Here is a 17,066-nt window from a genome sequence, read left to right as displayed (position 1 = left end):
GACAGCATAATCATAATCAGCAAATTACAACGTTTTCATAGACACCTTACTTGACCTCCTTTCTACAAGATTTGGTGTAACTATAGGACCTTGGTTGCAACAATGATTTATACGGTCACAGTTCATGTCAATAACGCCACACCTGTTCATTACCACTCTTTTATCCAGTTGGTCCAATAAAAGATATTATCTCACTCACCTTGTCTCTCTAATAAAAATGTATGCAAAGATTCCCTGGGGGTGCTCTTAGAATGGGGAAACGTCTTAGCTCTCTTTGTAAGATGTAAAGGAAGCTCACGTCTTGATTACTGCAACATGTTTTTTTCTGGTTTGACAAATGCAATCTTGTCCTGCTCCTATCCATTCAGTGTTACTGGCATGATCCGAGGGGGGGAGGCAGCCCAGGCTACGTAGAGGGGGTCATATCATGGCTTGGGAGTAGCCTAGGGTACAGCAGGGGGAAGGTTGTGGCAAGACATGGGGTGTAAGGTCTGAGACCTTCTTCTGCAGTAAAATCAGCAGCCCTGAGCTAAGTTGCAGAAAGTCACATCCTCAGTTTACATCTAAATTGCACCAAAACAATGTAATATCAGGCTGTTAAGAAGTTAGTCCTGTCCTAATAGCATCCACCATCACCAGATAAAAAAACAGATTTTGAGATGTTTAAAGAAAATGTTGCTTGATAGCATTCTGTCTGGCAAGAAACCACTTATCAAGTTATGACAGTAAAATCTATACTTCTCTATTGTTTTGCCTTTATGGCCCCAATTTCTCTATTGTTTATCTGTATGGTCTCTGTCTGATTATTTAATTGAGTCTGTCTGTTGCATAACTAATTTTGCAAGCTTGGAACCAACTAAGGTGGTGGGGCATGATTGGTAAAGAAGTGTTTCACAATATGTTAGGACTGGTTAAAGAATTATTTCGTAATACTTTAATAAAAATAATTGGCTAACATACAAATAGTCAGGACTCAAGTTTCACTATAAAAATTTGGGTCCAAGAAGAAATGGAAGAAGAACCTAACTCCAGAACACAGCCCAACATCAAAGCTGCCAAAATCATCACGCCCTGCCAACTATATACTGTTCAGAAGCTGGAGTCCTGGACTACTTAATCCTGACTGGCCACCAGGAAAAGTTTGTTTGCCTTATTGGGAGAGGTGAGCACTGTATGTTTAGCATGTGTATTCTGTAGATCAATTGTTAATAAATATAAGTTAAGGATATTATTATATAAGGCTCTTTCACTGGGAAAAGGCCCTGCAGATCGTAAAGCCCTGAGCCCACCAGAAATGGGTGTTATCCCAGAGTCCACGGCGGGTTAAAGTTGGGTCCCTTACTTCCTGAGTACCCAAAAGAGAGGATAGGTGGGTGAGAGCCCTAAATTGTGTGGGAAACAGGGGTAGCCTGGGGCACAGTGGGGGGCGGGACAGACTGGGGCACAGCAGGGTGGGATTGTGGCACAGTCCTGGGGGGTGTAACTGGGGCACAGTGTGAGGGATGTTGTGGCATGGTCCTGGGAGGGGGAGGACTGACTGAGGCACAATGGGGGGCTGTGGCCATAGGCAGTGTCTTTATGAGTTGCTGGGGTGTGCTCGAGCCCCTGCTCCACCCCAGGTCCTGCCCCCACTCCACCCCTTCCCACCCCTGTTCCACCCCATTCTGTCCCCTCCCCTGAGAGCACCCTACACTCACTCCTCCCACATGCTGCTAAACAGTGATCTGCAGGGGATGGAAGGCACTGGGAGGGATGGGGAGGAGCTGATCGGTGGGGCTGCCGGTGGGTGCTGAGCTGCCTATGGTTGTGGCACAGGCCAGGGGAGGCAGCCTGGGCTTTGCGGACAGGGTTGTGGGTGTGGCAAGACCTGGGGGCTCAGTCTGGGCTTTTTGGATGGGGTCGTGGCAAGGTGGGAGGGGTCAGTCTGGGTTTTGTGTGTGTGTGTGGGGTGAGTTGTGGCAAGACTGGAGGTAGTGGTGTTCAGCCAAGAGCACAATGGTGGGGGGGTCGTGGCACAGGCCAGGAGCAGCCTGGGGCACAGCGGGGGTCATGGCCCTCAGGGCAGTTTACGGTACACAATGGGAGTCGTGGCATAACAGTGGGCAGCCTGGGATACTCGGGGGGGGGGGGGGGTCACAGCACAGAGCAAGGTTTCATCGGGGATACGGGTGTGTGTTGTGACACAGTAGGGCAAGGTGGGGTGAACATGGGGATTCATCATGGCGTGTGCGGGGATTCATCGGAGGGGGGTCTATATATGGGGTTTTAGCTAGTGCTAATCAGAGCCTGCCCGTAACACGACACCGTGGCTGGGGGTGACACGGTGCTCTCTGTGTACTCTGCCTAAGGTGACCACACAGCAAGTGTGAAAAATTGGGACAGGGGTTGGGGGATAATAGGAGCCTATACAAGAAAAAGACCCTCTAAAATCGGGACATCTGGTCACCCTAACTCTGCCTCATGGCTGGCAGACCTGGTCAGGTGGCAGTTTGACAGCCCAGCGTCCCCTGCCTACCGTCAACAACCCCCTGAGGGAGCGCCCCGCCCCCTCCGAGCCGGTTCTAACTGGCTCTGTGATGGCCGTTGCTCTGCAGCTCGCGCACCCAACTCCTCAATTCGAATCCAATCGCTGTCTCTTGACCCCTCCCCAAACCCGTGGAGATACAGAAAAGGCTGGTGCACGGAGGGGGTAGCGCATGCGCACCCCTCAGTAATCCCAGCATGGCGAGACATTCCGTACGGACTGAGGTAGATAAACACCCCACGGCCTTTCCCTCCCGCCCTTCCTCGGTTTGGCGTTCTCCTCCTCCGCCTCATTGGTTGAAATGCGCTGTTGGTCCTGTCAGCAGGCGGGGAGAGTTTCCCCCTATTGGTTTGATTGAGTAGGGCGCATGCGCAGTCCATATTGTGTTCCGGTGGGTGGGTGTGTCTCTCTTTTCCCTGGCCGTGTGTTGAGCGCGTGCGCAGTCTGTTCCGTGCGCTGGGTCCGCAGGCTGGCGCGCACGTACCATGTGTGTTTAGCGTTTGGGAGGCGGCGGGCTCTGGTTTGCCGGTTGTGTCTCCGCCCCCGTCGAAGAGCTGCGCGGTTGGCGCGGCCAGGGGTGGGCTGTTCCTGCCGCACGCTCCCGGCCATTACGGCCCCAGGGGTAGCGGAGCCCGGGCTATGACCTGCTACCCGGGCTTCCTATGCGGCTGCCGCTGCGCAGCCAGCCGGGCGGCCGCCCTGCGCTCCCTGCTGAAATACCAAGCAGCGGCTCCGGCTTCCTCTCTCCTGGCCGGGCTGCCGCTGTCCGGCGGGCTGCAGCGGCGCCTCCTCACGCGCAGCCGGCTGAGCCCGGCCGAGTCGTTGCTCCCCTCCTTCGCCGCCGCCGGGTTCCCACCCCAGCGCCTCCTCCAGCAAGAGAGCTCAGGCTCGCCTGGACCAGGACCCTTCGTGCTGGGCCAGCAGAGCTCTTCTGGGTTCGCCCTGTCGCGGCTGGATCAGCGGCGGGGGAGGAGCGCGGGTAGCGCGGGGCTCCCCTGTGGCGGTGGGTTCCGCCCCACCCGGGTCGTGGTGGTGGCCAAGACCACCAGATACGAGTTCGAGCAGCAGCGGTACCGCTACGCGGAGCTCTCGGAGGAGGATCTCAAACAGCTGGTGAGTGTGGCACGGCTCATTACCCCAGCCAGGCTGGTACCCTCGCCCCTACGGTTCTCAGAGGGCACGATGCTCACCTCCGGTAATCTCAGGTTTCAGAGTAGCAGCCGTTGTGTTAGTCTGTATCCGCAAAAAGAACAGGAGTACTCCTTAGTCTCTAAGGTGCCATAAGTACACCTGTTTTTTTTACGGTAATCTCAGTCACTGCCACCTGCTCCAGCTTCACCTGTTCAGAGAAACAGGCCAGATTAGCCCCTGATAACGCTCACTTTTCAGGGGGCATAGGCAGGTCTATAGGCACCTAGAGTCAAATAACTGTACTGGATAAAAAACTCTCAGTATCGCCTTGGCTCCAGCCCTGGAGGGTAGAGAGGTGCACTGTTACCCTTCAGTTTGAGAGAAACAAAATACCATGCGGTAATGGGGAGAGGATAGCTCAGTGGTTTGAGCATTGGCCTGCTAAACCCCAGGGTTGTGAGTTCAATCCTAGAGGGGGCCACCTAGGGATCTGGGGCAAAATCAGTACTTGGTCCTGCTAGTGAAGGCAGGGGGCTGGACTTGATGACCTTTCAGGATCCCTTCCAGCTCTATGAGATAGCTATATCTCCATATTTCTCTTCAGATCGTATATATCTTTTATTGGACCAAATTCTGTTTGTGAAAGAGGCAAGGTTTCTATCTCTGTGAAGCTCAAAAGCTTGCCTGTTTTACCAGCAGAATTTGGTCCAATACAAGTTGCTACCACACCCACTTTATCTTTCTCATTTCCTGGCACCAGCTGTGCTACAGCAGCACTACAAACAACCATGGAGTTTCACACACTGTTTTCAGACATTAGAACAGGGCTGTGAAGCTTGGGTTACAAATATGGCAGGTGACCAGTTTAGATTTAAACACCAGTGTTACTAATTGGGTTAATGAAAACAAATTATGTAACATCTCAGCAAAATCTAGACTGTGTGAAAGTGTCCTGATAGTAGGAAGTTGAATACAGGTCTGTCGCATCTTACGTGCATTTAACATGCATGATTTCAGCTTTATGCGGTTGGCCAAAAAAAAAAAAAGAGAGAAAAATAACAATTTTAATACTATACCTGTAGTGCGGGCGATTCCGCCCGCCATTCAACTCAATGTAATTTTGACTATTCGTGGTTTTCGCTTTATGTGCTAACCGCGGAACGGAACCCCTGCGTAAGATGAGACTCACCTGTTTTTACCCACGAAAGCTTATGCCCAAACAAATCTGTTAGTCTTTAAGGTGCCACCAGACTCCTTGTTTTTGTAGATACAGACTAACACGGCTACCCCCTGATACTTGAACTGACCATAATTGGATTATTCACCAAAAGTAACAGAAAGGGAGATATGTCAAAGCAGGGTGGATTTGATTTAAATCACTAGTCAGGAAGACTTGATTTAATCATGGATTTCGACATAAAAGTGTATTCTTGTTGGTTGTTATAACCTTAATATATATTCTTCACAGGTAGAGGAACTTCATTAAAATATTCCCAAACTGGTTCTCTTTTACGGCCTGCTGCCATTATAGGTTTTCCCTTCTAGTGAGAGAATGGTATGGTAGATCTCAAATCAATGAAGGCTACACTCAGAAAGACCTCAAGACTTCTGGAATATGCTGCTCAAACAGTGTCACCTTTGTTTCAACTACCTGTCCCTCCCTTCTCACATTTATATCCAGACTTCTTCTCCTTGTCCAGATCTATTCCGCCCCCCAACAATTTTTATTCATTGAACTTTTTGAAACTTTGCACTTTTAGAGAGAGGTAAGGGATTGACTCTGTGTACACAAATCTGCAGACTGATAATAGGATTGAGGTCTCTTATTTCTCACCTCTATATATTATTTATTTAAAACCATTTTTTCTGTTAACAAGCATGTTATCTCTGGAGACACAAATACACAGTTTGAGAACTGCAAAACTAAGCATCTCTGATAGTATCTTCTAGACTGAGCACTGAGTCCCACTGGGTAGATGGAAAGATTAACCTAAATAATCTATACAGAAGTCCCTGGAGCCCCATAAGATTGGGTCCCTAATCTATGAACTATTGGAACTCAATTTACAAAACTTTTCTTAAACATTACATTAATATATTGTCTCATACCATAGAATTAGAATTTATAATCCCTATTCCATGATGAGATATCTTTGAGCTAGAATGTATCTTAATTAAAACTATCTTTCAGTAGGTTTTTTCCTCAAAAAGCATTTTATAAAAAAAAATCCAATTTAAATAAATTTTTTTTTTTTTTTTTTTTTTTTAAATCATGGATTTTTATCCACCCGGTGTCAAAGTAGAAACTGATTTGCTGGCAGCAGCGTCACAGCCATGCACACAGTACAATCTTTGTGCACTTATTCTTAAAGTTTGAGATTATTGGGGCCAGCTCCATTTTACAAGCGGTTCCTAACCCCTAGTATTCTAAGCGTTGGCCTGTCTAGCTCATTCATGAGCATATGCATTGAACTAGGTGCCTGGTTCCCATTTATTATGTGTTTGAATCTGCCACTTTACAGCGCTGCAACTTTCTTGCTCAGGGATGTGAAAAACACCCCTGAGCGCTGCAAATTTCAGCGCTGTAAAGTGGCAGTGTAGACAGTGCACAAGTGCTGAGTCATGCTCCTAGTGCTGGTACCTACTCCCCTCGTGAGGGTGGTGTCTTTTTTTTTTTTTTTTTTTACAGTGCTGGGAGAGCTCAGTGCCGTGACTACACAGCCACGTTGTGGCAGCACTTTAACATTGCTAGTGAAGACATATCCTTAGTCTGTTAGGTCTATTCTGCATCTTTTTCACAAACTAAGAGCAGCAACAGATTTAACTCATACACCTTTTATGTCTTCCCTCTTTATAAAGAGTGCCATTACAAGAACATAAGTCTGTTGTTAAACACTTTTTGTTTCTTGTGTGTTTTTAAATTATACCTCCTGTGGTAGATGGAATTGACAAGGTTAATCTGTCCAATAATACTATGATATGGTAATTTGAAGGCGTCATGTAAATTGCTAATGTAAATTAGTTACGTTTTGGGTGAGACGTTCCAAGAACTACTAATGAGCTACAGAGAATTGTCCTAATATTTGCCTTGTTTGTGTGGTGATAAAGGCTGTATGTATGATTAAGTTCAATCAGAGAAAGGGATTCCATTGTGTCTTTAGCTCTGGGTTTCTAACCTTATTTTTAGGCTTATGGAGGCTGTTTTTGACTTCTCCCTCTCCTGTCACTATCACAGCTATTTCCCAAATGTGTCATTTCCTTTTTTTCCCCAGCCCTCAGCCAGATCTCTCATTTAGGTGGTTCTATCCCACCCCAACTACTACGAAATCCTCCCCTTAGGCCTCACAGAAGCCTACTGTTGTCAGTTGAGTACATACAAAATGCAGTTAGTTGTTAAAAGTAACTTTTCTTGTCTATTCTCACTTTCTTTGAATCCATCTTTGAAACCCCATGTGCTATATATAGCTTTTTGTTAGCACATTCAGTGCATTATAGAACTCTTCTCTTCCCTACTTAAATTCCCTTCTCTGCCAGTGCTACTACCCTCATCCACCCGGTCGTCACTGTCTCAGTCATTTGTCACCATGCCTTCTTCCAACTGGTCCCTGAGCGTGGTTTGACCTTCCTGAGATCATCCATAAGACCTCTACTCTTTGAACATTTAAGTCCGTTTTAAAGACCCTATTCTTGTTGTGCCTCCGACAGCGAATCTAATTGACTTGTGTATAAAAACAACTTTTTTTTTGCCATTCCCTAATCCCTTTTCTACTTCTCCATAGACTGTGAGCTCTTTGGTGTAGAATACATACCATCTCAAATGTTTTGAAGGTGCTTATGTTTATAGGTGCTATCTTAAACTACTAATAATTTAAGGCAGACCTCTCTCCACTTAGATTAGCCTTCACAATTGTCATGAAAATGTAACAATCCAAACTGTATGTGCCTACTCATGGAGGTGACACACTAAATTTAGGATTTGTCTGTATGGGAAATTCACTGATGTAACTGTAGCGATATAATACTGCTATAGCATTCTTTTTGGATGTTCTTATTCTGGAATAAGTGCCTTTTTCTGGTTTAGCTTGTTACATCATAAACTAAACTGGAAAAAGGCACTCTTGTGCCAGGATAAGAGCATACACATTAGTATAGCTGTATAATTCCAGCTGAGAAATTCCCCCAATAGACAAGGCAAGTAAGGGCTTAGTTAGGATTTTCAAGGTTGATTTAAGACTTTGCTATGTACATGTATGTGTTAAAAGGGGCTTGTGTGCTAAGATACTGAAAGTTCCTCTTACCTTGTGCCCCAGGCTTCTAATTTTGGATGTTCCCATTCCTTGAATTTTCTTCTGTTTGTAGAATTTTCTGTTTGCTTTGCTCAAGTTGTCAGGTTCTACTTATGATTTGCTCTGCATGTTTTTTCTTAAACCTGAGCAAGTAAACAGAAACCTCAGTAAATCTGCTGAGTAGGGGGTAGGGTATGAACATGGAGTAATGTAGTTTAGGACTTAATCATTACTGTTTCCTTTTTCAGATATGACCTCTTTGAAGTATGCAAGGACATCACTTCCTCGGGCATAGTACTTTTGTTTACACACCTTTCTGCCTTGAAAAGCTTACTGTTGTTTTTTATACATGTTTAATGTTCTGACTGAATATACAAGGTTCACCTTTTGGATAGAACATTTTTTTTTAAATTGAGAAATGGTCTACATTGATCAGTTCAAGAGAGAGTTTACTACTTCCTGTCTGTATAGCTGAGTGAGATAGAAGTGCAGAATTCTGGATGGGGGAAGTACTTATACGGGAAAAGTTCTCTTTCCTAGTTGTCTGGCATGGAAATCCTATATGCCTAACTGCAAAACTTTATAACCTGTCTCTTCCATTTTTCTTGTCCAGAGAGCAGAATTGTTAATATTAGCATTTCAGAAGTCACTGTTGATGTTCAAGAAAGAACTTTGGCTATAGCTACGCTACAGCTTAAGTTGACATACATTGTCGCTCAGGGGTGTGAATTAGCCACCTCCCTGAGCAACCTAATTTATGTCAATTTATGCACCAGTGTGGGTATGCTATGTCAGTGGGAGAGCTTCTGCTGACACAACTACCGCTGACGGGCTGGAGTAATTAACCCTCCCCCCCCCGGTTGGCTTAGAGCGGCTACACTAGAGAGTTTAGAGCAGCGCAGCTCCATCAGTGAAGCTGCTCCACTGTAAACTCTCTAGGGTAGCCATAGCCTCTGTAATGCATTTTGAAAATATGAAGTATTTAACTGTTACAACAGTATTGCTTTCCTACTTCCCTAACAAGTGGGATGAATACAAAAGCGCCTTGCTCCATAAATAGAAGTACAGCCTCTTTTTAGGCTCTGTTTTGGGCTAGTTGTCTTTACCTTTTTGGTTGCCAAGGCTTCATTTGCACTAGAGAATTGAACTGGTTTAAGCACAGAGTCCAATCTTGCAAAGACTTAGGTACATGCTTAACATTTCCCACTAACTACCAAAATCTTTGCATCTAGAGCTGGAAACTTACCATAGTACCATCTTTTAAAAATCAGAATGGAACAATCTAAATCACTTGATTTTTAAATCATTATACACTGTGAGCGGTCCCACTGAAGTCAGTGTAGCATACCTTGTCTTTTAGTTTCCCATTCCTTGCTTTCTCCTCCTTGTCAAAGAAAACTGCCAAGAAAAACTAAAAATATTCCTTTATCATAACACCTTAGAAAATGAAAACTGTATTACGCCAGTACTGAGTGATTCTGACTTCATAGGGAGAAATGACATAGCCACAATAAACTGTTTAAAGGTGGCCTGAATAGTGTTTTCTCTTGCTTGAATATTACATTAGAAATATCAGGAAAGTAAAGTCTGGCCTTCCCTTTTGCTGGAGGTAATATTGGGGATCATTTAGGATGTTTTTTGTGATCCCTTGCCTTAACTTATGTGGTAAAGAGTTTTTGACAGTGCCTGAGTTCCACTGAAAGTCAGTGGGACTGAAGAGTGTAAGTCACTTTTGAAAATTTTACTCTGAATATTTAATGTTTCTTTGTCCATTGTTTAGTCATTAAAGTTAAATGCTTTTTAATAAAATTTTTAAACAGTGTGACTAAAATTTTTTCCTGTCATTGTTCGGCTTTTACATTCTTGGCCTTTGTCATCATTTCACTAGGTCTCCAGTTATCAGTCTTTCAAGCTAGATGGGACCTGAATTTCTAATGTAAATTAAACACATATGAAAACATTTCATAAAGAAAAACCTTTCAGGCTTTTTTTTATCTTTTGTTTAAAAAAAAAAAAAAAAAACACCCCCCCGAAAAAAAGGGCACATGCCCATTCCAGCCTCCCCTACTGTGCCTTGGTGCTGTGATGCCACACTAATCTCTGTACATGGATGGGTTCGCTTTTGTATTTGTTGACAAACTAATTGTATCAAATTTCTTCCCAGTCCTTTGTTTGCATGACCTCTCCATATATTATGTACTTAACTGTTTACTCAAGCATTTACCTTCCGGTAACTATCCCTTTTTAAAACCCAAATGGTTGTAAAAAGGAGAGATCCTCTAACTTTTACCATTCTACTTATTTCTAACATTTCCTTCATCTTGAATAATGGAATTAATCACTTTCACTATTTAGTTATGGTGGTCTTAAAAATGTACTCAAGATTATTTTTGCCCCTTATTGTATATGTCTTACATGGGGTAAATATCTCCAGAAAACACTTGCTTGACAGGATTTAACTGCATGTTGGACAGATGTATGCAAACTTCATTGCTTCTATGGTAGGTGACTTCACAACCTGAGGAAATTATGGTTGTCAGCTTGTCCTTAATCCAGTTTCCTGTCTTCTCAGGAAGAAAAGCCTTCACTGAGATAAGGGTTTGACACGAATGAGCAAAAATAAAGACACTAGACTTTAAGCTTCCTGTTCTAGCTCTTCATTGTGTCTAATTATAACTATAAACTTGGATTGGTATCAGTTTTATCCCATATTCAAGAACAGTATATAGTGACTAGGGGCTCCGTTGCGGGGGATGTATAAACTGTGGTATCTGTATACAAAGTAGTAACTAACTCTTTCTCGGCATTATAGGATTTTTAGAACTATGTACGCTTCTCAGAGCATTCCATGGGATTTAATCATTCAGTTCTCTTTAATGTCAGAGGGGCAGTCTTTAGTATATCAAGGGCATCAGTAGTCCTTCCAATCACAATCAGGAGAACATTGCAGGAGCTTCCAAGAAAGACTGTCCTTTGGCTGTGCCTACCTGCAGCATCTGCTGCTGGATAATAATTTTGATGGTGAGCCCAGAACCCTGAAGTAGATCAGACTAAATCTACCTTTTCAGGGACAATCTTTTGCTTTTCCTCTCTGTATGTAGTTGAATTAATTTGAATTGGGTGTTGAAAATGAAAATAAAAGTACTTGATTTTTGTTCCATTTGTATAGTTTCCTATCCTACTCCGATATGAAAATACTGAGGTGAAAGTTTCTTTTCTAAACAAAGAGGAGAAACTGAAATCCTGCACCAGTATCAGGGGAAATTCTTACTCCGAGTTCTTCTAATTTTAAAGATAAAAGGTCTGTCTCTCTATTAGACTAAAGAAAGCTGAGCAAATTCATTCTGAGGTTCAAATGTCACATAATTGCTACTGCTATCTCTTATTGAGTTCAAAGGACTGGTTTAGGGTTGTTTATCTGAGAGTCCTCTTTAAGTAAGGCTTCACACAGGAAGTACCTCAGATTATGAATAGTGAATGATTACTTACCAATACAAGGTATTTCTGTTTGGCTTTGCTAATGGCTTTCTGAGACTATACCAAATGCCTGGCAGACGTGTTAGCTCACCTAAGAAGTACAAATGCAGCCTTGTGGTTCAGTTATAAACTGAAGCTTTTGGCTAGCAGGGCTCTATGCATGTGTGCGCCTCTTCACCAGACTGTGAATGAAGTTCTTAAAGTTTTCATGAGGAACTACAGTTGTCCTTCACTTAACACTACTTTCTCGATTTAGAAGTGAAGTCTAATCCTTTTGGGAAGTACAGTGCTTCAGCCTTTAAATGCTCTTCACGTGCTTTCTGTGGTCACTGCCAAGAATGGAGATCCACTTGAACAATTCACATTGGAGGAGAAAAGGCTACTTGTCTGTCACTTGAGTTCCCCAAGCCTATGCAAATCCTCACTCTGCTTCTTCAGTCATCAAATGGTATTTTTCTTTGGAAAGGAACTGCAGGTGATTGGTAATGCAGTCACTCATATGCTTGCACCAGACATTTGGGTCTAAAGCTATGGCTACACACACAGCTTACAGGAGTAGGGTGCTGTAGAGCTGATAGTGCAGATGCTCTAAGACGATGGGAGAGAGTTCTCCTATTGACTGAATTACTCCAGCCCCCACAAGTGGCAGTATAGTGCTGTCCACACCGGTGCTTAGGTTGGTTTGACTTGCTTCATGGGGGGGGGGGGGGTATTCACACCCATGAGTGACATAATTTATAATGAAGTAAGTGGTAGTGCGTACACAACCTTAAAAAGCGTACAGTAGAACCTCAGAATTATGAACACTGGGAATAGAGGTTGTTACAAACATTTCGGAGTTAGTAACTGAACAAAATGTTATGATTGTTCTTTCAAAAGTTTACTACTGAACATTGACTTAATATAGCTTTGAAATTTTACTACGAAGAAGGAAAATGCTGCTTTTGACCACTTTAATTTAAATGAAACAAGCACAGAAAGTTTCCTTATCTTGTCAAATCTTTTTTAAACTTCCCTTTTTTTTTAGTAGTTTACATTTAACACAGTTCTGTACTGTAGTGTATAGTATTTGCTGCTTTTTTTTTTTTTTTTTTTTTTTTTGTTTTGTTTTTTTTGTTTTTTTTTTTTTTTTTTTTTTTTTGGTGTGTGTGTGTCTGTGTCTCTGCTGCCTGATTGTGTACTTGTGGTTCCAAATGTATGTGGTTGACTGGTCAGTTCATAAGTCTGATGTTCGTAACTCTGAGGTTCTACTGTGTGTGTGGATGGCTCTAACAATTGCCTTCTAGAGGGATCCTGGGGGCTCATGACACCAAAACAGGCACTCCAGATAAAGGCAATATGCTTGGATTCCTAAGACACATTCCTGTTCAGTAACTTTCCTTTCTTACAAGCGGCTTCTGGCTAGAAATTTAAGTTAATAGGGCAACACTGGAATGCTTCCTGAAAAGAGGCAACTGTAGCAGTTACAGACTTTAAGATAGTTTGAAGAGTTATTCCCATTTTGCACTAACTACCAAAATCTGAAAACTTACCATAATGCTATATTTTAAAAATCAGAATGGAGCAATCCCAATCACTCTGAAGCTTAGCAAAATTGATTTGAAAATTTATGCTACTGCAATTCTAGATCAGCCTTTATAATGAACTAAATTATAAATGCTGGCCTCTTTTTAAATGCCATGACTGGTAGAGTATTTTATTCAAATTTTACAAAAGTGCTATAGACAAAAATATTGAATATTTAAGGTCCTGATTCTGCAACCACTTAAGCAGGTGTGTAATTTTAGTTGCATGAATAGTCCTGCTGTCTTCAGTTGGACTACTCATGTGCTTAGCTTTAAGCATGTGCATAAGTGTGTGCAACACCAGCGGTTAAAATAACATTTTAATTAAACTTAATGGCATAAAATCTTTGTAAATTAAAAACAAAATTGTTTCAGTGTTAATAATAATTTTATTTAGCTTTTTAATGCTTCACAGTTATTGTGAATTTTTTTTATACACTTGCTAAAATTATCAAGTAACTTTGGAGCACAAGTTATAATGACTTCAAACTGCAAATCCTGATGGAGGAGTGTACCTTGGCGGAACATTTCAGCTTTCTTAGCTTGTGGAAATTTAATATCAAATTCAATTCTTGACGTGAAATTTCATAGTGAAAAACTATGTAAAATCTAAAATTATAACAATTAGGAAACTAAAGAAACAAGTATTAACATGCACTTTAATAATTTAAGACAATAAGTTGGGAAGGAAGAATTGCTCAGATTTGGCTAAGTTATAAGCCTCTGAAAAATCTGTTTGCACATGATCAAAGGTTTGTTGGTTCCGCTGCTAAATTGTGAAGGTACCATTCCCTCAGAGCTCCCATGTGACAAACAGACTGCATGTGCCATCACCTCAGAGTTACTGAGCATGCTCCAGCCCAGGGCTGCTGGGGCTTTCCCTGTAACTTCTCTCAACAGTTGGGGACCATTGTGGTGCCAGTACTGGAACCAAGAGCAGGCAGATTCTTCAGTATTCTCATTGGTCCCGGAGCTGATGCCCAGGCAGCGAGGAGGCAGCATCCTGACTCTAATGTAGAGGTGTGAGGGGAAAGGAACAAGAGATGGGGATGTTGGGCAGGAGCTGGAGGGATAGCAGCAGGGAAGGGACAGGGCAGGTGCAGTAGAAAGAAGGAGATAGACTGAGGGAACGGGACCAGAAGAGTCTAATGAGTAGACCACATTCTCCTACAGAGATGAGGGTCATTATGGTTCCACATGATGAAATTTTTGTTTTTTCAATTTTTAAACAATTTTTTTTTTAGTTTTTTTGGATGCGATTTCCTATGTTAAAAGAACATTAAGGTTGCAAAGTCAGGCATTCAAAAGTTAGGAAATGCCATAATTAAGGTTGTCTGTGCAGCCTTAATCCATCTTCCTTGTGCATCTGTAATGATGTAGTCATTAATTACACAATCACATTTTTGCACAGAGCCTGTGCCTCATTCTGTGCAGAGGATGAATGGTGCTCAGGATCACTATTCAGTATTTTTTAATCCACGTGTGTCCCCATGTGTCTACTACACATTATCCAAACTCTACTGTTGTTAATTTCTCTCCAGGCTTTTCTACGGTGTTCTTTAGTAGTTTTTGTTCTTTACAAAGATTGATGAATTTACCTTCACAATGCTCGTAGGAAGTGGTATTGCTATGCTCCATTTTACAAAGAAGTGTCAACTGATTTTCGTTGCCTGATTTGAGAAGCCTCGGAGCTGATTTTTTTTTTTTTTTGGAGTGCTTAGTATTTTATAGCACTTCATATGTTCAGAGCAGAGCTTGCATTGATCTTAGTTGCAGTTCAGCACTTTCTGCAACAGACCCCACGTGTCTCATTTTCAGTACCCAGAAAATGAGGAATTCAGAGACCTGCTGTGAAAATGTATGTTTACAAGTCATATCCAGCTTCACATAAAAACTCTGTGGCAGAGGGAGGAATTAAAACCAATTCTCCAGGAGAGCAGTAAATTCCCTAAACCATTAAGGAGAGAGTATCCCCATCTTCTCCTTCACTTTCCAACTTTTGCAACAAATGATGCAGAGGTACTGCAGACAACATCCTTCTTCATTACACAACCCTGATTCATTCCCATAGTGCCATCTGTTCTGCGCACTGAATGAGGCAGGGTTCTGTGGAAAAAAATAAAATTTGACTGTGTCGTTGACGATTGTAACTTGGCCCCTCTGCATAAGCGTTATGATAAAGGTGCCAATTTAATAATTTGGGCATTTCCTAATTTTTGAATGCTTGACTTTGTGATCTAAACATGCTTTTAATGTATTATTTTCAGATGTTACACTCTCTCTCTCTCTCTCTCAAATCAAGGCTGAGGGGGGTATTCGGCACATAATTGATTTTAAGCATACCTGTTTTTAGGACCTCCAGTTCCCATTACACATCCCAGATCGCTAGTTTCTGTGCAACATGCAGTATGCTGCAGCTGCAACGAGTACCATTGACTTATGTTCAGTTTCTCCACAATTATGGAGTAGGCACTGATCAGGTAGGGGACTGAGGTCATGTAAGTAGTGTTGATTTTTTTTTTTTTTTGTGCTAAATGACATACTTTTTCAAGTTATATCTTAGTATAAAAAAGCTTTGATTATACCAGCTATTGTAGTTCAGGGACTTCTTTCCAGTTCCCACATAGGGATAGGGTCACAACTCAAAATGATCTGGACAAATTGGAGAAATGGTCTGAGGTAAACAGGATGAAGTTTCACAAAGACAAATGCGAAGTGCTTCACTTAGGAAGGAACAGTCAGTTTCACACATACAGAATGGGAAGAGACTGTCTAGGAAGGAGTACAGCAGAAAGGGATCTAGGGGTTATAGTGGACCACAAGCTAAATATGAGTCAACAGTGTGATGCTGTTGCTAAAAAAGCAAACATGATTCTGGGATGCATTAACAGGTGTGTTATGAGCAAGACGTGAGAAGTCATTCTTCCGCTCTACTCTGCGCTGGTTAGGCCTCAACTGTAGTATTGTGTCCAGTTCTGGGCACCGCATTTCAAGAAAGATGTGGAGAAATTGGAGAGGGTCCAGAGAAGAGCAACAAGAATGATTAAAGGTCTTGAGAACATGACCTATAAAGGAAGGCTGAAAGAATTGGGTTTGTTTAGGTTGGAAAAGAGAAGACTGAGAGGGGACATGATAGCAGTTTTCAGGTATCTAAAAGGGTGTCATAAGGAGGAGGGAGAAAACTTGTTCACCTTAGCCTCTAAGGATAGAACAAGAAGCAGTGGGCTTAAACTGCAGCAAGGGAGGTTTAGGTTGGACATTAGGAAAAAGTTCCTAACTGTCAGGGTGGTTAAACACTGAAATAAATTGCCTAGGGAGGTTGTGGAATCTCCATCTCTGGAGATATTTAAATGTAGGTTAGATAAATGTCTATCCGGGATGGTCTAGTCCTGCCATGAGGGCAGGGGACTGGACTCGATGACCTCTCGAGGTCCCTTCCAGTCCTAGAATCTATGAATCGGCACGTATACTTGATGGAATGCATGATGATCCATACCTACCTTGGACTGGAAATGAAGCCCTCTGCTTAAAATGGTGTTAGTACAAATGAACAGAACTCTGACTGGAGAAATAAAAACAAAGAACTAATTATACGGATTGCAAATTCCACGTAGACATAAAAAATAGGAATACTAAAGGTAAGGCCTGGAGACCTAAATACTGATCAGAAGAATCAACAGAAACCTCATAAGTTAGTTTCTCTGACCAGCAAGGAATGATCTGACCCAACGGACTTAATTGAATATTGTGTACCAAAAATAATTAAAAGGCTTTAAATAGAACTTGTATATTCTGCCTAAGGATTTCTAATATACTTATCATCACTGCATAATCTAAGTATTGTTAAGATATTTAGAATTCCTGTTCTAACAGGTCTATCTAAAATAAGACCATTATTAATTTAAAAGTTCTTATCAGCAAGTAATACAAGCATTCGGAGAAGCATTAGTCAAAACCTCATTCACCAGACTGTTCGATTGTTCTGGAAAAGGAATAAAAATTCTTGTGCTCTATTGGCCCATCAAAATAATTAGTGTTTGAAATAGGATCCTATACCCAGCAAAATTAATAATTGCAATACAA

At 42.2% G+C, this 17,066-nt stretch overlaps 1 protein-coding gene across 7 annotated transcripts in view; it reads left to right on the top strand.

The window, feature by feature from the left end:
* The first annotated feature begins 1,062 nt into the window (after window positions 1–1,062).
* Window positions 1,063–17,066, top strand: part of NADK2 (NAD kinase 2, mitochondrial) — a 64,776-nt gene continuing 48,772 nt past the window's right edge. For 2 of the 7 annotated variants that reach the window (XM_034773845.1, XM_034773844.1), the window contains exon 1: window positions 2,968–3,637. In XM_034773845.1, coding sequence (XP_034629736.1) covers window positions 3,164–3,637 — 474 coding nt within the window. In that variant the 5' untranslated portion in view covers window positions 2,968–3,163. Of the gene's footprint in view, window positions 1,163–2,669; window positions 2,749–2,966; window positions 3,638–17,066 lie in introns of those variants that run through there. The other 5 variants (XM_034773841.1, XM_034773840.1, XM_034773847.1 and 2 more) reach the window with 4 other exon arrangements.

This window comes from Trachemys scripta, chromosome 6, assembly GCF_013100865.1.
Source record: "Trachemys scripta elegans isolate TJP31775 chromosome 6, CAS_Tse_1.0, whole genome shotgun sequence".
NCBI classification, from domain to species: domain Eukaryota; kingdom Metazoa; phylum Chordata; order Testudines; family Emydidae; genus Trachemys; species Trachemys scripta.
Note: the sequence above shows the minus strand (reverse complement) of the source record. Positions and strands in the feature narration are given on the sequence as shown.